This window comes from Pangasianodon hypophthalmus, chromosome 13 (genome assembly GCF_027358585.1).
Source record: "Pangasianodon hypophthalmus isolate fPanHyp1 chromosome 13, fPanHyp1.pri, whole genome shotgun sequence".
NCBI classification, from domain to species: domain Eukaryota; kingdom Metazoa; phylum Chordata; class Actinopteri; order Siluriformes; family Pangasiidae; genus Pangasianodon; species Pangasianodon hypophthalmus.
Window position 1 is genome coordinate 11,882,528 of NC_069722.1, and position 24,277 is coordinate 11,906,804.

Genomic DNA, 24,277 nt, shown 5'->3' on the forward strand with positions numbered 1-24,277 from the left:
ATAGATAACCCTAAAAAAAGCAATGCCTTGAATGTGTGTGAGCTTGAGAAATATAAGAACCACAGTGTGGGACTTTGCGAGGGAGGGAGACGTGGTGGGAAAAGAGAGAACAGGATAAGTGAGAGAGAAACAGAGCAGGATGGAGTGGGGTGGGGTGGGGTGGAGGGGACATGCAGGATAAATCCTTACGACATAATGATTACAGCTCACAAGCCCTTGCTCTGACATGTAGTGGAAGAGGGCGCAGGATTACAACCGGACACAGTAATCCGCGGGCCAAGACATCACTCACCACTACAAGGACAAGTATTCTCTACAAACAAACATCAGTTTAGTAGATACTGTAGCGACCTCTAACCTACGCAATTATCCCGGTAGAGAGACAAAAAACAAGAGTTTTACCGAGAGAAGAAAAGAGGAAAGCTCACTGCAGCTTAGAAGTTACAACCTGCAACAAGAACACAAATGGTCGCAGCCCTGCCCGCTGGTCTGTGCCATCTGTCTGCCAGCCTCCATACCCCGTCTGCATCTGGAGTAATTTCAGCTTGTCCTTAATGACAAGAGCACAGTGGACACACAGCTGGAGAACAGGTAATCGAGGTTCAGGATCTTCCAGAGATACTTCAGGGTTCTTTTCTGGTGTTCGCCTGAGGGACTACACATGAGCTCCTTTTTCATTTGGAAGAATTTGCTGTTTCTTCGATCTATATGTTGGACCATTTTTGCACCTCTTTGGACTTCACATGGAGCCAGATGGAAGGTGAGAACATCCTTTGACTTTTACACATTATGCTCATTTTTATTGGGATCCTTATCACAGTTATTATAAACATACATGCTCACTCTATGTAGTACTCAACTGTCTAGACATCTTTCTATATACGTATTCATTTACTCTATCTTTCCTCGCTCTCCCTCCGCTCCTTTCCTTTCCTCTCCCTCCCTCACTCCCATCCCTCCCCTCCCTCCTCATCCCACCCTCCCCTCACAGAACAAGATGATGTGACCTTCTGCCAAACTGCTCGAAACCATGCCACCGACACAGCAGGCTCCTCCATCCACTCTGAAATAGACTCAAACAAGTGCGGGAAGCGGAGAGTGAGCCGTACAGAGGGACAGAGTGGGGAGCGAGAGTGAGAGAAAAAGAAAAAGAAACGGGACATTGGAGTCACAGAGGAGGAATGTGTTGTCAGGAGCCTGGGCTGGATGCAGTTTGTCATTGCAGGTAACTGATCACTTTTCATGCTGCTGGAATGTGTGGAGTGAATAGTTAACTACTGCTGGGGCGTGTGTGAGTGTTTGTAATGCGTGCAAAGCTGTCATGTATATTTTTAGATGGTGTGTTCTGTGTGTGTGAAACCAATGTGTGACAAGGTCCATGCATTCAGGTGGGTGTACACGTGCGTGAAAGTGCCCTGCTGTATTTGTTAAACAGGTGCTATGTGTGAGAGGGAGTTCATCCACAGGTAGGACGCTTGCTGGGACTGTAAAGGGTTTCCTATTTGTCTTTATCTCTTAAATGTGTAACATAATATGGCCTTATTTATCTCTATATTTATGTAGTGGCGTGTAGCCAAAAAGAGACAATTTGTCCTTGCACACCTGCTGTAATAAAGTACAAGTAGCTATAATGAGACTAAAAGCAAAGTGAAGTGAGCCGAGCTCCGTAGACACTGAAGTGCTGACAAGCTGCAGTAATTACCGCTGGTCCACTTATTACACAGGCGGGAATGCATCCCGATGCGTTTAGGACGTGGCCCATTGTGAATGTGATAGCACATTTTACCTAAGGGGGCTGTGCACCATGGGTGAAAGCATTTTATTGCCTTTTAATAAGAACAGGACAAATGATGGGGGATGAGACAAAGAAAAAAGAGGTGACTGATAAGATAGAAGGTGAGGAACAACACTGGGGGTGAGAAAGACAGCAAGAAAGGATGATGTACCACACTACTGAACTAAGAAGTTCATGATATTGGAATTGTAATGTTCTAGCTGACCTAACAAAAAAAAATGAGCTAATCTTATAAATGTTAGATACATGGCACTGAATATATGTCAGAATTTTTACAACAAAATGTTATAAAATATAAATGTATAAAAGTTGAAAAGTCACATCTGCTTTGACCTTGAGGTCAAAACTTTATGGCTTTTACGGCTCAAGATCTTCACGTTATAACAGTCAAAATTTTATCCTTTCAAGGTGTCAATTTAAAATTTGAGGTTTATTTCGGTAGGCATTGAAATCAGCCAAGGTCATATGAATGACAAAGCAGGAAAAGTTTAGGGAAAAATTTTCTCATGAGGCTGATCAAAACTATTTCCTACTTACTCACCTACATTAAAGTCTACTTACCTGCTTAGTATTCATGTATTAACTCATCTCTAAATGCAATTTATTAGATGAAAATGACTTTAGACTTCTTTTATCTTCATAGAATGGACCTTTTCTGATATGGCAAGCCCAGTGTGTGCATTGTAACGTGTGTTTGAGCCAGCAGAGTGGCCAGTGCAGCTCAAACAAAAGGCATCTAGTGAAAAAAAGGCCATATTGTGTGGATCAGCAGACCTGTAAAACTATTAACAGTTAAAGCATAATGCCAGGCTCTTCATTACAGATGGTGTTGTAAAGTACGTGGCAAAGCACTAAATCAGTAAGGCATTCAGATGAAAAGCGATCCAATACACTCATTGTGGAGGGAGTGTGTGGAGTGTAAATGTCAGTGAAGAGGTAAATGAAGATTCTGGCCTCCTTGAGTGTGTTGCATGTGATGGTGCATGACAGCAAAGAGTTAAAAAGAGAGGCCTGACCATCCCAGTGTGTGTGGATGGAACAGATGCATTGAGCCCAGGGTATGCTGGCTCTACATGGCAAAGAATGGTGCACCACACAGCAGGGTTCACACACACACACACACACACGCATTGGAGAAAACACTTTCTACTCTCTCGCTCTTGCATGCACATAGCTAAATGTGTGCTTACAGATGAGCATGCATGCACATTCACACACACACACACTTTTCTTACTATCTTACAGAGGACCTTCCATTGACAGAATTATAAATGGAGCTAATTAATGCCATGCCTACACCTAAATCTAACCTCGCTTTTGTAAAAACAAAATAAAGTGTAAAAAAAAAAGGAAAAAAAGAAAAGAAAAGAATAAAAAGCTGTTTTCCTTGTGGGAACCAGCCAAATGTCCCCACGAGGTCAAAACTGTCAGGTATTACTATCCTTGTTATGACAAGACACTTTATTGCTATATATGGTATATTATTACATATTACATACATTATACAAATAAACTGTATAATTTACCTCTTAATTAATATTTACACTTTACACATCCCATCCACAATGAGTGCACTGGATTTTTTTCATCAAAATACTATATGCATGTATAAACACTGTTTTTTGACAACGGTTTTTATTAAAAAAACTGAAAATGTAAGTACACTTCAAATTCCATTTGTCGTACTCTCATAATGGCTCGACAGACAAAGTGACGTGCATTTGAGCCCACTTCTCACCTGAAGATGGTGTACTGAGTGCAGGTTTACTTCTGAAGCTACTTTGTGAGTGACAGCTCTGAGTAAAGCACCAAAACTCAGTTAACTCTGTGAAGGAATAAAATCAGTAAACGAAATAAGCAATCAAGTGCAGACATTTAAAAGCAGATGTTAGTTTAATCATGCCAGCAACTTGAATGTGAATACCCATGCAACAATATATGTGCCAACACACACACACACACACACACACACACACACACACACAGTGGGGAACAATATTGATTCAAAATGGCCCAAAGCACACTGCTTTTGTGGTAGAGTTACAGTTCTAGCTGTGGAAGTAAAAGCAGTTAAGCCTGTGATGAAGCCAAAGAGACATCAATACGACCGCACAAAAATTCCGTTGCTGTCTACAAACAGGGCAACAAACAGCCACTTAAAGATTCGCCGTCTTTACTGGCCACTCAGATAAGAGCTCCAGGTCTTGCCTATAAAAGCTGTCATGCCAGTGTTTGACTTCCAGATGAATGACTGATACATATTACTCCTCTCCAGCTCACCTCAGAGCCGTCTCCTTGTTTTCCCACAAAATGACCTCCAGCTCTGCATCACAGCTCTAGCTGATGCTTTGTCAGCGAGCTGCCACTAAGAGCCCATCGCCTAATGAAAGCTTAAACATTTTATAGCCACTGTCCCAGCACAGAGCACTTTCCATACACAATCAGCTAATATAAATATTACACCTATATAAGGAAATGTTCTATATAGTAAATCCAATCATATAGAAGACACAAAAAGGGAACGAGAGCATTTAATTAGCCTGTAGGGGCTAATAAACACACATTTATTGAGAGATGAGATGAAGATTGGTAGACAGCCCTTAGACTACACACACACACACACACAAACAGAGCTAAACAGCCACCTCCAATAAAGATGGCATCAAGGTCATGAGAGTGAACCTGCTCTCATGTGAGCAGCTCCACAGCCGTCATGAATCTCTTTCTCTCTTTCTTTGACTGATCATCAGCTGGTGTGAAACAGGGGAAAATAGCAACTTTCCACAGAGGCGAGAATATCCGAGTCTCTCCAGTGTGATGTGCGAGAGCGTCATAAGCAGGAGCTCCAACAAACCGTCTCTTTTCGCGCGCTAATTCTCGAGCTCACGCCTTTTGCGTGTGTGCGGAGACTGGAATGTCCCACATGCCTCCATTTGTATTCAGGCTGGCAAGCGACGTGCACGACGTCTGCCGCTCTGTCCACTGAGGAAAACAGGAAAAACTCTGACAAAAAAACAGGAAAGAAAGAGAAGACCAGACAGAACTATTTCCCTCCCATTCCTAATAAAAGTGCTTAAAAGTAGGGAGGAAGCATTAGGAACAAGCAGCTTAGCTCAGTCTCTGACAGATGACGTGATAGAAAAATGGCCAATAGAAATAAAACCCTACAGGGCATGCTGTTATAGAGAAATAATCAACGACAATGTGCTGTGAAGCTGTTACCATCTGCAGGAACTTGCCAACTATTATAATTTTTATTTATTAAAGAACAACACATTGTACTTTTTTATCCATTTATAGTTACATTTAATGCTGTGGAACATCCACAAAACAAATTATCACTTGAGTTGGTCCCTCAGTTGCTTTGTCATTTTTGAAAAAAAATACACCTTGTCATGTTATTCACAAACCAGAAGGATTTCCTTGCTGAAGACTTTCCCCTGTCTGAAAACTTAAAGTTACAGCCTTTACAAAACGCTGACATTGGAGACTCCTTCCAAAGATGCTAAATAAACATCTCGTCACAGAAAACATCACCATATCAACAATTATACGTGTTTAAAATCTGTTCATGTGGAATGTAAGACAAGCCCCTATGTAAGATCTCACTATAGAAATGATAACATATTAGAATGAGCACATTCATATAAACCTGTGGTTTGTAGCCGGCACTGCTGTCAGAATTGTGCTGCTATACCAGTCAGAACCAAGAGATCACCAGTGCTGTGATATAAAATTATTATAAAATTAATTTAAAAAATAATAGAATGTGAAGTATCTCTGCTTTCTTTTGCCATTATATAATTTGACACTATGGCTAAACATTAAACTCAAGTAAGGCTGTTTAACATAAATCTTGGGGTAGCTACACTTTTGGGGCTGTTGCTCCATGTATACTTTTAGACAGATTATCAAAAATGGAAATATAAATATTTTAATAGAATTTTTTTTTACACATTTATTCCATTTTCAGTGCATAAATGCAGGAGGGCAACTTTGTAATGAGACATCAGCATTTTTCAACCTTATCTCGATCTACTTCAGCTGTAACATCTGTGTGATTACCAGAAGCAATCATTTTGAGAAATTTTTTTACTGAAAAAAGAATGGAAAACTCAGAAATCACTTATGATGAATGAATAAGGCAATTGTTGGGGCAGTCATAAAACATGTCTTTTAAAGACATTTGCAAATTGAACTCCACAAAACCACAAAAAGGAAAGTGTAAAGAACTCAAACTCAAGTTCTGGAAATTTGGATAAAACTACACAAGAACAGTTAAGACCTTTATAGTCAGAGTACAATGCGTGTATTGATTCATGTTGTGTAGTTATTTAAAAAAAAAAACTTTATTGAAAGAGTTTCTATTCCATTCCATCTCCATTCTAAGTCAATTTCCAGTAAACATGCTCTTTTTCTTACACAAATGCTACTATATAGTGGATAGGGCAATATGGCAAATTTGCAAATATGGCACTGTTGCTTCTTATAAGTGATGGGAATCTGGGTTCATGTAAATATGTAGCTAATGTGATGTGCTTTGTCTGCATACCACCTAAATTAACAGTACAGCTTCAAGAATTTGTTTTGAAATGGTAAACTGCAACCTCATCATTCCCTGAATGTCAATCAGTTTGTTCAATCACACTGTCCTTGCTTCCGTACTGCCGTATACAGTTTGAGATGCAGCTCAGTTGCTTATTCTATGCACAGCAAAGAAACAATAATCTGGTGCCAAGGACATCTATAAACTAGATTAAATAGTAAAGTATTATGTTAATATACAGATTGCCAAGAGACTGTGTATGTGTGTGTGTGTGTGTGTATGTGTGTGTGTGTGTGTGTGCGTGTGTAAAACAAATGGTGAAGCTTGATGTCATCTGGATGAGGAGGGATTCTGTACTGGGTGCCACAACTACAGCTTAACCATGGTCTTATGCTGATCCTCTGCTACACACACACACACACACACACACACACACACACACACACACACAATACACTTTTTGCCACCTACACTTTAAAATTGGGCTTGATAAACTGATAAATCAGACTTAACCCTTAAATTACTGGCCCTGGAGGCATCAGTTAAAACATATTTGACACTGTATCTGCTTGACACTTTATGAAAGGTTTATGAACCTGATCTTCTACTTTGTGGCAAAATGGAGGGTTAAGACAATAATAATAATAATAATAATAATAATAATACATTTTTCTACAGCGAACAGTGAGCAATTAAAAGTAATATCAACGAAACATGAGAGGTAAATGGTTTGAATGCCTACAGCTACTATACTTATGTATATGCTGTATTTATTTAATTAAGTCATAAGACATTTTCTTCTAACTATTTACACAGATCAGCAGGTTCAGATAGTATATAGATCAGGTACATATTATTCTTATGGTAAGTTTTAAGACTCTAATAAATCACCTACTGACTGCCATAACTGCACATTTTATTATCACTTTGCATATATTGAACAAGACTTACATGATCATTAACGGTTATTAGTTTCTGTCGTTCAGCAAGACATTGTGCTGCAGGAAAGAAGATGGTTGTACATTGCACTACATAAGAACTAGGAAGATTTCTTGCCCTGTTTTTTGGCTTTCGGATGTGTTACCCCGCAATCAGAGAGAATTAAGAACAGCAGGGAGAAAGTGGAAGAAATCACAACTTGACACAGATCTTGCCTCTTACTGCGCTCTCCTGTCCAAATTCTCATCTGAAGTGACTTCTGCTAAGACTGCCTTCTACAACTAAAAGCTGGAAACTTCTGCACAAGATTCTTGCAAGCTCCACAACATCTTTCTTCAGTACTTAACCCGCCAGCTCCTCCTGCTCTGTCCTCCCTGACTGCTGATGACTATGCCACCTTTCATGATGGGAAGATTGAAAAAAATCTGCCAGACCTTCACTCCTACCCCAACTCCTACTCAGGATTCCCCATTTCCTTCACTGGCACAGTTTTCTAATCTAGCAACAGAAGAGATCCTGCAATTGGATCCAATCCCTTCCACAATGCTCCAGACCATCTCACAAGACCTCCTCCCCTTCATCGCTACTATTATCAATGGCTCCATAATATCTGGTCATGTACCAACTGCATTCAAGAGAGCAAGAGTTATTCCCATCCTGAAGAAACCCACTCTGGATCCCTCAGACATCAACAACTACTGACCGTTATCACTTCTCTCTTTTCTTTCTAAAATCTTTGAACGCACTACCTACCATCAACTGTCTCTCTATCTCTTACAGAACAACCTCCAAGATCCTAACCAGTCTTGCTTCAAAGTGGCACATTCCACAGAGACTGCCCTTTTAGCTGTCACTGAGAAGCTACTAGATGCTGCTAGATCAGCCAAACTGTCATCAGTCCTCATCCTCCTTTACCTTTCAGCAGCGTTTGACACAGTCAACCACAAGACTCTCTTGTCCACCCTCATGAGTCTTGGAATTCATGGCATAGCATGGCAATGGTTTACTTCCTACCTGGAAGGTCGGTCTTATCAGGTGACGTGGAGGGGATCCACATTTGCTCCATGCAGACTCTCCACTGGTGTCCCACAAGGCTCAGTACTTGGTTCTCTTCTGTCCTCCCTCTATACTCCATCTCTCGGTGAGGTCATATCCTCACATGGGTTTTCATACCACTGCTATGCGGATGACACTCAACTCATCCTCTCCTTCCCTCTCTCAGACACTCCTATTTCTGCTCAGATCTCAGCATGTCTGGCAGACATCTCATCATGGCAGCTCATCAGCTGAAACTTAATCCCAGCAAAACTGAACTGCTATTCATCCCAGGTGATTCATCCCCATGCCAGGATCTTGTGATCTCCCTGGACAACTCTCTGATCTCACCTTCAGGCGCTGCACGCAACCTTGGGGTAATCATGGACAATCAACTGTCCTTTTCCTCTCACACTGCTAAACTGACACGCTCATGCCGATTTCTCCTTTACAACATCAGAAGGATTTGTCCATTTCTATCCACACAGGCCACTCAGGAGCTTGTTCAGTCCCTTGTTATTTCGAGACTGGACTACTGCAACATGCATCTGGCAGGTCTGCCTCCGAGCGCCAGTCGACCTCTGCAAATGATCCAGAATGCAGCTGTGCGACACATTTTCAACCTTTCCTATGTTCTCCCACACCACCCCATTGCTACGTTCCCTCCACTGGCTTCCTGTAGCTGCCTGCATCAGATTTAAAACACTGATGCTTGCCTAAAAGCCAAAAACCGTCCAGCACCCACTTACCTCAAAGCACTTATCACACCCGCATTGCACCACGCCCTCTCCGCTCCTATAGCACTGCTCGACTAATCCCACCATCTCAAGGAAGGCATGCATCAAGACCTTTCTCTTTTCTGGCACTTAGGTCGTGGAATGAACTTCCCCCAGGTGTCCGAACAGCTGAGTCACTGGCAGTCTTCAAACGATGTCTAAAGATTTACCTCTTCCTGAAATACTTAAATTAGCACTTAAAAAATTTTTATGTTATCTGTATGCTTCTCTTACTATATTACCTCCCCAACAGGGTTTTTAGACTGATGGTATTCTTCGTCTGTTACCTAGTGAACCAGTGTCAGGATGTATTTATTGATAGAGACTTCAAGGCACTTCTGTAAGTCACTCTAGATAAAGGCCTATGAAGCCAAGGTGAAGCATTGTACTCTTATTATGTTTGGAATCTTGATTTGAAAATTATGTGTAAAATTTACTCTAAATTAAGCATGATCTCTGTATTTGTTTAAAGTGTGATTGCACTGGATATCTTCCAGGAAGTAAACAGACACTTTAGTCTTATGGTGCATTTTAAGCAGTATCATTACGCATGTGATGAAAAAAAGAACAACAACAAACACAGCAATTGGGTTTGACTGAGTAACAGCCTGGGACAAAACTACAGTTTAACCCTTTGGGAGACTCAGCTGTCAATAAGAATGTATGATGTGAAAACAAAGAGGAAATAGAAATACTTCTGCAGCTGAATGCAAAAGGGTTCAAGTGTGTTTGTGTGTGCATGCTTGCATAGAGAAGATCACCTCTCTTTCCTTTAGGAAAATGTTAGCTGCTATGTTAGGTTAGAAATCAATTATTGTTAGCCAAAGAAAAAAACCCACAAGGGAAGTTTCTCCAATTATAACAAACAACACTGGCACTCCACTGCAATGGAAAGGGGGTCAATGGGGTTTTAAATTCTGTTCATGGAGGTTGTGAGAGACTACCTCTCACCAGGTACTGTTTCTTTGCTCTCTCTCTCTCTGCATTTGCGGCCATTATCAGCAAATTAACCCCCCCCCCCCCCCTTTTTTCCCCATTTGGAATAGCCCATATATTTAACATCCACATATAACTTAATTGCACACTGACCTTTGTATTCAGAATAGTTAAGCTCATTACTAGTAAATCTGTCTGGAAGGGAAGTAACAGGATTGTGATAAAGGAGTAAAACTATTTTAGAGTGAACTCAAATCAGTGTACACAAAAAAGGTGCTGTATTTATACACTTATCAGACTACTGCCTCTTGTTTTGACCACGTGTTCATTTTCTCTCCTGGCTAAAATTAGAGATAATGCAAATAGTTGACTAATAATGATAATGTTAGCTTGCATAAAGGTGAACAGTGGAATGGATGCCAGTTTTATGTTGTGGTTGATGTTAGAAAAGACCACAGCATCACCTGTCAGAAATTACAGAAGATCTATCTAGATGCTTGCTGACAAGTGTAACATATTCACGTAACTCCTCGGCTGTAGTTCAAACCTTTTGCCGAAGTTCTTCTGGCTTACAGTGTACCATGAAAAGTTCAGCTAAAGCTAAAGTGCCAGAGACGGTTCGAAGTCTGGGGACAGGTTGTGGATTCTTTACTGCTGCACCATTTGTTTTTGTCAGCTTTCACACACAGAAAAAGAGATTACAAAATAAAAGTAATTTACTTGAATTAAAAAAAGATTAACTGTTTAGGGGGAAGAGATGAATAATATGGGACCTGATGCCTCCTAAATAGAGGCTACAATAGCCTATGGAAATTCTTATTAAATTCAGGATGACTAGTGTGGATTATACTCTTAGTATGAAATAGACAGAGAGCTTTTAAGATGATTGTTTTACATAATGATACAGTAATCTTGAAGTGTGCACTAGACTGTTTTTTTTTTTTTTTTTTAAATCTCATTACTGCCTGCTCCTGCAGACACTCTTGACCAATCGCGCCCTCTCTTGTAGAAAGTTTGACCAATCTTTCCTGCTTCTACAGTTATTTCTTTTTGCACCTTCCTACAGTATTTTCTGATGAACCTAGCTGGTTCTATTTCTCAAAATATTAAAATTAGTAATTTAGACCACAGTGATCCTGCCCAGAGTTAAGCACTGATGATGTATGAATGAGAAAAGCAGTAAATTCATCACACAGCACTGAGTGAGCAAAATATACACTGGATTTGGAAAGCATTCCTAAAAAGTATATTTTTTGCATATTTTATTTTTTTTTAGAGATTTAATTTAAAAAATGGATTAAATTTCCTTTTTCAACCATTAATCTACACACAAAAATCCATAATTACAAAAAGAAAACATGTTTGCACTTCATTATATCTCTCATTTAGATAATTACTCAGACCCATTTTCAGTAATTTGTAGAAGCACCATTAATATGTTCTTATGTTAATGAGTTTACAAGAACTTATGGGTCTTTCTTTGTCCCATAAGCTTCATCTTTGACTGTTCGCTCCCACTTGAATGAAAATTAAAAAAAAATTCATTCTGCTGTTGTTTTTAGTTGGGTTCTGTGGGATTCCAATCTTGCTGCATGCCTCTACAGTAATTAAAGAAGACAATATAGCAACTCTATAATGAAAAATTCTAATAAAAATCCAGCTTGGTCTGATCAGCTACCAGCTGCCAAAACACAGGTTGCGCTTCTTTGCCAGCTGGTATCTTCCAACTATGTTATGATGAAATTGATAGATAAATGATTGAGAATTGCCTCACTTTGTTATTTTCTTAAAAACAACTTATCTCTAATGTTGAATTATTAGTAGTTCCCATCTACCAGTTTGACCTGCTTGGCCTCTGTTTTGGTAGCTGGTAGTTGGTCAGACCAAGCTGGATTTTTCAGGACAGTCCGTTAATATAATACTTTCTATATATTATTTACTGTTAGACAATATTGCCTTCTCTACCACTGGGAAATTGTGTATTTCGTTTACCATTCAGTGTTAGAATCACTGTCTTTTCAATAACATTAATGCTAGGTTAAGAAAAATTCAACTCTCCAAACTGAAATTGCAGAAAAACGATAATGACAATACATTCTGGCTCAGAGAAACTCACTGTACAACAGGACAACATAGTAGATATAAGAGATGAAACAGAACTCTAATGAAACAAACCCTTCTTTACAGTATTCTCAAGCATCATGTGAGAAAGATGCATGGAAACATCTGATTCCATCATAGCTCATAAACCTAAACTAAAAATTCTGCCACATTCTTTATAGACACAAAAATGCTTGATTACCTGCAACATTAAACATGATCACTTAATCAGCTGCTAATCATTTAAAGGTTGGTATGCCTATCATGTTCAAGCTATTGATCAAATCACTGAAAGTATATGTGCAAATATTGTGACACATGCTAATGACTTTCATAAATCTGTCTGCCTTATTTGCTGGGTATCATTACAGAGCAAATCTATCACTGTCACATAAACCAAACTCTACAGCCATGACTGAAATATTTGTATACCTGTACTCTCTCATTCCAGAAGTCTCACAGACTGGGATGGAAAGACAGATATACTGTATGTCCCTGGGGTTATGCTAACACAAGAAGTTTGCAAAGTTTATGACCATTTCACCAATGGGATAAGAGATTACTGATGTTACCAGAGTGATTATAATAAAAACACTTCATGTTTAAAATGTAACTTCTGTAACACATAAGTAGAAAACATGCTGCCAACCATAAGGAAGGAAATATAAAACTGGACCAGGGCGGAAACATTATGTCTCATTTTCGTTTGAGGTGTAGAAGTATTTGGACTGGAGAAATGAATGCTTCCGTGAGTAAGTATAATGATAGAATGTATAATGCTCCCTTGAGCACGTTCATATTTAAGAAAAAAAAAAAAAGGAAAATTCAATTTTCAATTTGATTTTATTTATATTGCAATTTTTTTTACAATGGCCATTGTCACAAAGCAGCTTTACAGAAATCCAGATATAGATTTAGATCCCTAATGAGTAAACCAGAAATAACAACAGTGGCCAGGAAAAATGTTTAGAGATGACATGAGGAAGAAACTTTGAGAGGAAACAGACTTGAAAGGGAACCCATCCTCTTCTGGATGACACAAGTGCGATTATGAGTCATTACTCATCCACAGCTGCATGCCATAAAGTCAAACAGTACTGAGCGCGCTGAAAAGATGTTCAAGTGAAGTCATCCTCTGAAGAATGCTTGAGACATACAGCATTTACCAATGTGCCAATTAGTGTGTGATAAAAAAAGATAAAACAAACTGATAAACTGATATAACCTGTGAGTTCTACAGTTCACTTCATACTACCTGTATCTGTATCTGTCAAGTGCTCCAAATATTCACAACTGTACATGGATTTAAACCAACGAGTTTTTTTTTTTTTTTATTGCTTCTATTTCCCAAAATATAAACAAACTAGTGCCCTAATTTAAACCACTGTGACCCTGACCAGGCAGTTACTAAGGATGAAAGAACTCTGTAAATGCACTGCTGTAAATGCATCGTTCACGTTCATGTAAGTGAATGTGGTCTTTCTTGGACCCAAGATCTTCATAATATGACTGCTTGCCTGCATGAAACTAAAAACCTCCCGCTCACATGACTTTTTTTGTGCCATCCTGCAGGGTTCTTAGTCCCAAGGCATACCTCTAGTCTCAATTACACGCCAAACAACAAACAAACAAAAAATACTGAGCACGCTATTCATATTTGCATTTGTTTAGAACTAATTATCTGTACAATCCACATAATGTATCCAAATAATGTATTTGTATTCATTTTACAGCAGTTAGAACATGAAAATTTACAAAAGTCACTGGCACGACAGGTTTGATTAGAGCTAATATCATAGACACATTGTTTCATGTCCAGGTCTGCAACTCTCATGATCCTCAGCCCAAAACATCACAGTCAAGATCCTATCCACACTCAAAGTCACCTTATTAATAATGACACTTACCCCTGTGCAATAATTTAAATAACTTGGATTCTCAGTGTTACTTTGCAAAGTCTTGCACCATCATTGTGTCTCAGATGATTCAAAGTTTTGTTATCTGCCTGTCTTGATTAGTGTTTAACTCTAGCCTGCTTTACGTTTACTGATTACTTTTGTCTAGTTTATGCTATTCACCTGCCTCAGGTATATGAGTCTTGCCTAGCTCTTTGCTTTGTCTCTTCCAATGGTTTTAATAAAACCAGAAAACCTGCACTTGTGTCCATCTGTCTGTTTCTTGACACACAGCTAATATTTACTTATGCTGCGTTCCCATGTAAAATTAATTCTGGTAGAATAGTGCTTTAGGAACATATCTGAACTGGTTTGTCAGTGGCAGTGATGGACAGTTGGACCCTTGGATCCTACTGCCAGAGGTGATCTGATGACAAGTAGACTTAAAACTTGTGGTTTAAAGATTTGTCTGTGTCACAAACCACAATGTAGATTCAAAAATAGAGGTGATCTGATGTGATAGGATGTGACAATAATAATGCTGCTTTGGGATGTTTTGTTCAGATGCCAAGCCAAGAAATTCCATCTTGGCGTTCTATTACTGTCCACATTACGTCTGGACGGATGACCAGACCCAGCTATTAAACTCTGCTTGCCTAATCTATGATTGAAAATGTAATTAGCATTAAAAACATTATTATCTCACGTCTTATCCTCCTGTATGAGAGTCTTAAGTTTAGTTTGGGCATAGTATATTTATTCTGAACATGCAAAGCCATGACATTTTCCAAGTACTAGATATTGTCCATATTCTGTATTATTCATAATGCATAGAGCTTTAAACGCCTATACGAACCTGAGATGCTTGGTAATGCAGAAAGGTACCAGAAACTTTATTTAATATGATGTAATTCTTGTGCAATAAAACTAATACATTTGATGTTAGACATATAGGTAGAGTTTCTGAGGTAGTGGATTATTGCTTTGATGAGATATTGCATTTCTTTTTTTTGTGTGTGTTTTCTTTTATTGATATTACATCTGAAATGTGTGGATGTGGATGGAAATGTGTGGATGTGGCTGGAAATGTGATATGAGCATTAAGTCAAAACAGTGAGAAAGTGATTCAAAGGAGAAGAGAGTTTACAATAACCCAATTCAGCTAGAAGAGAAAGTTATTGGAGAAATATACTCAGTCAAAGTATTTGATGGGTTCTAAAAAGTTTAGGGTTTAATCTTACAAAAATAACATTGCTACAAAATTGCCCCACTACCAACAATCCACCAGCTGGCATGTTTTGTGGGCCGTGGGAGGACACCCGAAGCATAAGGTTTATAAATGTTTGTATGCTGAAGGGGTGTACACCTCAAATTTCCACATAATCCGATTTCAATTCTTAAGGCAACAATTTGAAGCTTGACGATATCGCTGAATTTGCTACGATACTACTGTATATGATTCAATTTAGTAGCCTCTGATCAATATATAACCAACTTTGTTCAGAATCTGGGGTAGGCTTGATTCACAAATGATAATGATGCAGAGAAGGACTATTTTAAGTATTTGGGTTATTAATCATCTTAGCTAGCCTATTTACACATCAGTTTAAAAATCTGAATTATTTTTTACATACCAGTTCTGTGGCCTTTTTCAATAATAATCAATTTGTAATCAATTATAATCCATAATAATCAATTTATGATTGTTGCCTCTGCAATAATAGTTTGCTTCAAGATGCTCTTAGAATATCACTCACACAACGCCCCAGTCATACATAAAAAAAACCCTGGAAACATTTGTGTTAATGTTAACTACAACTAAAAATGGTGCATCAACAGTGTATGAACATCTATAAAACAAAAATTTTTATGGACCCAGATAATCTGACAGATTGAACATTATTAAAACTGTAATGTTAAAAAAACCCTTCTGCTAGCCAAGCTTAAGGAAAGATACTATGAGGAAAAGGAAAATAGGTATAAGAAAAAAAAAAAAAACAGCTATGTGGTGTAGTAGGTTAGTTACTGTAAATAGAGTAACAGTCTGTAGGTGATACAAAATTGTACTGTTGCTTTCCAGAAAATAGTGCAATGATTAAGGATTAAGTGTTATTTGCATTGATATTGTTATTATGTAACCCATATTTTACTGAATTATTAATTTAATAAACTTGCCTTGGTATGATAATTAAGTATAAAACTTCATTACATTTTCCACTGTGGCTCACTGACTATTTGAACTTTATACGCTGCATTTATATGCTGGTTAACCTGCACGTGCATCTCCAGTTTATGAAAAACCTCACACACCTTTGCTGAGGACCTGTATTTATTGAGATTTCTCATATTGTCTGCTTCTCCTCTCCAACTCTCCCACTAGAGGGTGGTAAACCAGCAAGCTTAAGGAAGAGTCCTGACTCTGTAGTTCTTTGCAATTGAGATTCATCTGTCTGAAAGGAGAAAATGTTCCTGTCCTGTCTCATAATTTGAGAGCAAAAAAGATCTTTATCTTTCACTTCTAAATATGCACTGATATTAGAGCAGGAGAGACAGACATGGCAGAGAGAGCAGTTTGTGGATTGTTGGGTGCCAAGCTTGGTTCTTTGACTCCTGCTTTGATCTAATCTGGGTTGTGTGCTCTCAGGCCAAGCCGTACTGCAAAAGAGCCAAGAGCAGGAGAGAAAGAGACAGAGAGAGAGAGAGAGAGGTCACGCATTTGAAAATTGCTACTGACAGAAACTGGGGATAGGCAGGGAGAATGACACAGTTTTAAGCTCTGAGGGTGTGGGAGTGAGAGAGAGAGAGAGAGAGAGAGAGAGAGGAATTGGATACATGCAGATTTGTAGACTGGATTACATGTCTAGGGAGCATAAATTTAAGATGGTTGCGTGTGAGTGCAATTTAAAAGTCAGGAGAAGATTATAAGGGTCAGGAATACTGTATGACAATTAGTGTTGGTTGGTACCAGCCTCACTTATTTGGTTAAAGGTCAAATCTCTTCAGCTACAATTTCTTGGCTGGTTGTCAATTTAAGCAAACTTTTTTGAACTGACACAATTACTTTTTGGTAACTAAAAACCATCTACAATTACTAAAAAGCACTAGATACACTAAATAAATAAAAAATTATATATATATATATATATATATATATATATATATATATATATATATATGTATATATATATATACCCTAGTGAAAAAAAAAAATATGCTAAGTATACTTGCAGCCAGACTAGTTGTCAGTATACTTTAAGTGTGTTAATGATTAGTTAACTTGTGCTATTTTGGAACAACTAATTTTGTGCTAAGTATCTTTTAGCTGTAATTAAATTGTAGTAAAGCATAACTTTAAGTGTATTTAGTGTACTTTTATGTGCTAAATTGGAACAACTTCAAGTATACTTAGTACACTTTAAGTATATGCCTGTGTAAGATAATTGCATGCTTGATTAGTGATATTAAAGTGGACTTTTTTGATTTACAAGTACATTACAAATTAATTAAGAGTGTCTTCAAAACACACAAACAATATACCATAAATATATTATTTTTGAGTAAAAATATGCTAATTTAATATTTAAATATGCCAATGCTGAATGCACTTCTTGTCAGGGTCATTACAATAAATAACATGTAACTTCCATAACAGACATCTGTATTTCAACCCAGTGGCATGACAACACCGAGAATCCTCCCGCTGCTCCCGATTAGCCAACCCGGGCCTGCTACCACCCGTCACTTACCCTGCTCCTCATCACTGACCAACAACTGTTACTGTTGCCGTTGGAAGTAAAACTTTTTGTCGGGTTGTTCATCGAGTTTCTGCCTCTTCTTTTCCCTGAAATCTCCGTCGTACACTTTTCCAACATCGCGGGCATCTCCAGGCACAGCGCCGAACTTTAGCAACGTCTCTCTCTCTCACTCACACGACTAGCTAGCTAGCTAACAGGCTAAACTAACTGGAGACTGAGATGATGGCTAATTCGCAGCCTCGCTGTCAAAACAAGAAGTGTGAATAGCAACTTTAAAAAATGCACGAATCCCCTCAGACAAGAGCACAAACAGTTAAACATCAACTACCGAGTGTGTAAACTGCAACGCTGCCTTTATAAATAGCTAGCTCTATGAAATTAGCAATACCAAGCCAACTAAGTTCCCCGAACAATATTAAGTCTATCGGATTAGCTAGTAGGCTAACTGCTAGCACTCCGTAAGCTTCAGCCACAGCACTGATAGCGAGCTAAGCAAAATAGCATCGGCTAATGCTAATTTAATTGCTCATTTCGCCCAAAATTCATCTGAAACATTTCAAAAACACATTCGATAAAAGGTTACTTTCCTGTAGAACACATTTTCTTGTGTTCGTATGGTGTGCTGTTGGTATAAAATTAGTCATGGATTGATGTTTATACATTGGACCTCTCTGTGGCATTGTATAAATTTATTAAAATACTTAAATCACAATTACAAGAGTAGCCTTTTGTGCAGTGCATACACTTTATTTAAAAATGTTTTAAATGGGCTTTCAACGCATTTATCACATGTTTTATTACTTTCTGAAAGCAGTAATGAAGTGAATTGCAGGCATGAAGAAGTCCACTTAAAAATTACTCCAAAATTTAACTTAAAGTTTACTACAACTTCAGGTTATTTAATAATGTACTTTGAAAGTATACTTTCAGTGCATTGTTACAATGGTCATTTTCAGCACACAGTTAAAAATAATACTAAAATATATTTACATAAAGTGCAAATAAATACACTTTTAAAAAAATAAACAAAACTTTCAATTCAAGTATATTTTTGTAAAATATATTTTTAGAAAATATACTAAATTACAATTATTTTAAAGTGTGTTAAAAGTTGTATTGTAAAAATAGATAAAAGCATGGTGGTAATACACTTTTTATATATTTAAAGTTAGTACAATTTTTGTTAGTATATTTGCAACGTACTATTGAAACAGGAAATATATTACAAATACAATAAAGTATACTTTTTTTTCACTAGGGTACACACACACACACACACACACACACACACACACACACACACACACATATATATATATATATATATATATATATATATATATATATATATATACATATACTTTGGAATCGACATTATAATAAAAAAAGTAATCTCTCTTGCTGTATGTCTCATATTTCTGTTTATCTTACATTAAATAAGCCACATTGACAAAGTATTCAGTTAATTCATTGATGAGTCTTTCAGGCAATCTGTTTAATTCTCCGCTTCTCATTAGTACTGTAAACGCTCACATAGTCAACCTTCAGAATTCCTCCTCCAATCTCCTCTTCTCTCGTGATTAAATGTGTGGAGAATGTATGGCACATGGCACCAGCTAGGGAGAAATGAACCCTCTATTTGTTTGGCATTGAACCTTTCAAGGATTTTATGTCTTTTCTTGATTAACAGTGTTTGCAAAGTCAACCTATATAAAGATTCATTCATTCATCTTAAGCTTTTCCTCGTGAGGGTCACGGTCTATTCCGAGCCCATCACGAGGAGGTAATACACCCTGGATGGAACACCAGTCTGTGGCAGGGCACCATGCACACACACACATTCACACCCAGGGGCAATTTAGAGTAAAATTGGCTGTATTGCTGTACTCGTTCAAGGTCTCCTGTACATGATGCTAATTATCCAATTAGCCAGCAATCTCCTGCTGCCATAATTATAAAGACTTTCTTTTCCTAATAGGCTCATACTGAACATCCTTTCAACATATTTAGTATTATTTGACTTTATAGAACTTTCACAGTTGTAAAAAAGTAATGATTTATAATCCTACTATCACCCAGAAGAGGATGAATTCCCTTTTGAGCCTGGTTCCTTTAGAGGTTTCTTCCTCAAGTTGTCTCAAGGAGTTGCTCCTTGCCTCAGTCACCTCTGGCTTGCTAGGGATCTAAGTCTACATCCAGAATTCTGTAAAGCAGATTTGATATTAGTAAAAATGTAATCGACATACAGAGAGTAACTGGATCCCAGGATCGCCATGCAATGCCTGTTGCACCACCATGACTCTTACAAAGATTATATTAGAGTTAACTGCAAAGTGTCAAGCAACTAAACATGACTTATTGCTAGAGCAATGTACACCTTTAGAAATGTTAAAAGTAATGTAAAACAATCATAAATAAATATCAGTTACATTTAGATAAAGTCAGTGCTTGTACACAAAACCTGACATAAGCTTGCATAAACATTTATTAAGTCTTAATTGAACAGGTATCAGCTTTAATTCACTTTGATGTGAAGCTGACATAACATCTGAATCATGTAGCAGATTTACTGTATGTTGGCATACAGTTGTGCCAAGATGCTTAAGGGGCTAATTTCGAGCTGACATTTCAACTATAATAACTGTAGCTCAATGCACTTCTGCTATTTCAGAATAACATAATGGTGATGATATGTCAAATGTCAAAACAACCACATTTTAATTTAGGGACAGAGAAAATATTCATAACTGTCATCACAATGTCATGGCACTGACGTAAGTATTCATAAAAAATGTATGAGCAGAATTATACCTCTCTGGCAAGCAATGTCATATCACAACAATTATCGCTCTGACATGTCAATTCTGCACTGAGCTACAGTCAGTTATCATAACAATCTAGCATAAGCCAGCCAGAAAGTGTCCTAACACTACTCGGCCAGGCGGCCAGCTCTAGGAAGATTCCTGGTTGTTCCAAACTTCTTCCATTTAAGAATTATGGAGGCCACTGTGCACTTAGGAACCTTCATTGCAGCAGAAATTGCACCCAGATCTATGCCTCGACACAATCCTGAGATCTGCAGGCAGTTCCTTTGACCACATGGTTTGTTTTTTGCTCTGATATGCATTTTCAGCTGTTAGATCTTATATAGACAGGTGTGTGCCTTTCCAAATCATGTCCAATCAGTTGAATTTGCCACAGGTGGACTTCAGTCAAAGTGTGGAAACATCTCAAAGATGATCCAGAGAAATGGGATGCACCTGAGCTAAATTTCAAGTGTCATAGCAAAGGGTCTGAATACTTATGTCAGTGTGATATTTCAGTTTTTTCTTGTTAATAAATTTGTAAAGTTATCACAATCTGGTTTTTGCGTTATCATTATGGGGTATGGAGTATAGACTGATGTGAAAAAAAAATAATTGATAGCATTTTAGCATAAGGCTGCGACATTACAAAATGTGAAAAAAATGAAGGGGCCTGAATACTTTCTGAATCCACTGTAAGATTAATGTTAAAACCTTGGTGAAAACTATTGTGGCTTGCATAAGTATTCATCCCCTTGGCCTCTAGGTTGCTTGTCTGACTTATGCTCGTTACCCGGTCACTGACTTTTGGTGGATGGGTTCTTCTAGGTCACAGGTGTGTCATATTCTATACATTTTTAAGGGACACATCAAACATCAGAATGGGGAAAATGTGATCTTAGTGACTTTGACCATGGCATCTAGAGTTTACACAGAATGGTGCGAAAAAAAAAAAAAAAACATCTAGTGAGTGACTGTTCTGTGGGTGGAAACGCCTTGATGACAGGGGAGATCACCACATTCAGGTTCGAACTGACAGGAAGGCTATGGTAGCTCAAATAACCACTCTTTACAACTGTGGTGAGCAGAAAAGTAACTCAGAATGTACAGCACATTGAACCTTGAGGCAGATGGGCTACAACAGCAGAAGACCACAATGGGTTCCACTCCTGTCAGCCAAGAGCAGGAATCTGAGGCTATAGTGGGCACAGACTTTTCCAATCCTCCACTGTCCAGTTTCAGTGTCAGTATTTGCGTGGATGAGCAAGGGTACAGATTTTCATAATAAAGCAGACAGCATGTGTACAATACAAATGATGGTTGTATCACTACAAAATATGGAAAAGTGTTGTGAATACCTATGCAAGGCACCACATATAGAAGCCTTAAAAGAGATGAGTACTACAGCTGGATAATTTTGACAACCCACATTTCTTGGCACCATAACACAGCCCATGACCTTTTCATTTGGAAGATTAAGTCGGACTGCCCTATAAAATTGAGACAAAAAAGGAGAGGAGGCATAGAACCCCATGTTCTCTGTTTAGTAAAAAATGAGATTTTATTTCACGGTGTCCACCATCTGTTGGGCTGTGCTGTTACAGAGTGACGGCTGTGAGTGCAGCTGCTGTCCACCGACAGGGCACAGGGCGAATGCCCCAGTCTGCACGTGCCTGTCTAAAAATATCTCCTCTCCAAGCCACTAATGGCCTCTCATATACTCATTGCATGAAGAACAGAGATGGAAAGGTTGTTGATCAGTAAAACCGACTATTAAACAAAAGAAGGTTAAGGTTACAAAGTGTTTTTTTAAAAAAAAAAAAAAAAAAAACATTATAACACATCAATGACTTTTCCCCTTGTCCTCTGTTGGAGGATAGTTCAGAAATAAAAAGCTTTATGGCTCTGATCAGTATCCAGAATATTCATTATTTATTAAATAATAATCAGGCTAATATTGGAATTGGAATATGTTAATTCTAATAAATAAATCTGTACTGAAGGGGCATTACAGTTCAATGGGTTCATGACAGCAAAAAGTTTGAGAACCCCTGATATATAGAATGATTCAAGTATATTGTTACATTTAATATTTTATTAAACATTTTACTTTTTTTTAATTTTTTTTACTTCTATATTTCTATAGTCAATGTACTATATTTCAGTATATTTTAAAAAGGTTGACCTTTACAAGTTAACCTGAAAAATAACAAAATAGATATTATGTGAATTTTATTTATGATTTTATGATGATGAATTATATGATCATATGTACTGGTGTGGATATATAGTGATTATACAGTATAGTAAACACTGTAGGAAGCTATAAACCTTATAAAAAAAAAGGAAGCTATTTAGTATTCAACCTGTGTGTTGGAGGCTTAGAACCAAAAAAAAAAAAAAAAAGAGATTAAACAAATATTTCTGCATAAATATGAGTTGAAGATGGTATATTTAATATGGATCCTGGGTAGCACAAGAACTGTAAAATCTAGCAACATATCAATGAGATGTTGGAAATGTTAGAGTTTATGATAAAATGATAATATTACCAGTGATTCTGTTTCTTAAGGATGCAATACTGTTTTCACCTTCTGTGATTTATATAGGAATATATAGAGTGTGATACCTAACTCTGTCTGTGTTCGTATAAACTTTCAAATACTTTGTATACTAAATCTTTAAATAATTAAAAATTGGAATGCTAAATTGGTCATATTTCTGTACTCTTTTAAGGGACCTTGTATATGATGCTAATTATCCAATTAGCCAGCAATTTATTAGCTAGCCACTAAACCATTTTTTCAGCCACTGTCCCTGGTAAGAAATCTTATTGTGCCCACTGAAGCAAAAACTCTCTTACCCACCTTGTTTCCTGCTTCTTTTCCCTGCAGGCAGTAGGCGAGTGAGATGGGCGTTCGTCTAGGCCTCCTGAGCGATGCTCTGTGGCCGCCACTGCTGTTGTTGCTGTTGCTCTGTGCCTGGCACTGCTGCTGGGGCCGGCCATTCACGATGCCTGACCCTACTGTGAATGTAGCAGTGGTGTTCAGTGGCTCTGCCTATCAGGTGGAGATTAAAGGGCGCCTGAGCCGGGAGAACTTCCTGGACCTGCCTCTGGAGGTGAACCCCATCACAGTGTTGGTGAATGACAGCAATCCTCGGGCACTGTTGACACGCATCTGTGACACGCTGGCTGCTAATCGCGTGCATGGTGTGGTCTTCGAGGACAACATTGGCTCTGAGGCTGTGGCACAGATCCTGGACTTCATCTCGACGCAGACGTCCGTGCCCATCGTAGGCATCAGTGGGGGGTCTGCTGTCGTCTTGCCATACAAGGTCAGAGTTGGGTGCTGATGCCACTGTACATTTGGTACTGTGTCAGCTGTGTATATTTGCCATGGGTTAGTAAAGTCAAATTTCTGAGAAAGAAGCTACACTGTTCACATGGTGCCACTGTAGCAAAGGTTATTTCAAAAGTAGCTTAAACTGTAGCTGGAAACCTGCTGAGAATAAACACTGTTGTGTTGTTTTATTATTAAACATAAAAAACTAAGCCCCTGGAAACACTGGAAAACAATGGGGAAAAAAAGATGTAGAAATGCCAGCACGGTCTGAATGTTTTGTGAATTCTGACTCTGACAGTTCCTCAACCTCAGCTACATCATTTGAGTTCACAGCTACAGATGTGGAACTGTT

At 38.1% G+C, this 24,277-nt stretch overlaps 1 protein-coding gene across 1 annotated transcript in view; it reads left to right on the plus strand.

The window, feature by feature from the left end:
• Positions 1 to 200: 200 nt before the first annotated feature.
• The window catches only part of grin2ca (glutamate receptor, ionotropic, N-methyl D-aspartate 2Ca), a 58,071-nt gene continuing 33,994 nt past the window's right edge, over positions 201 to 24,277 (plus strand). The window contains exons 1-3 of the mRNA XM_026917084.3: positions 201 to 760; positions 992 to 1,225; positions 23,476 to 23,917. Coding sequence (XP_026772885.1) covers positions 23,492 to 23,917 — 426 coding nt within the window. The 5' untranslated portion in view covers positions 201 to 760; positions 992 to 1,225; positions 23,476 to 23,491. The remainder of the gene's footprint in view (positions 761 to 991; positions 1,226 to 23,475; positions 23,918 to 24,277) is intronic.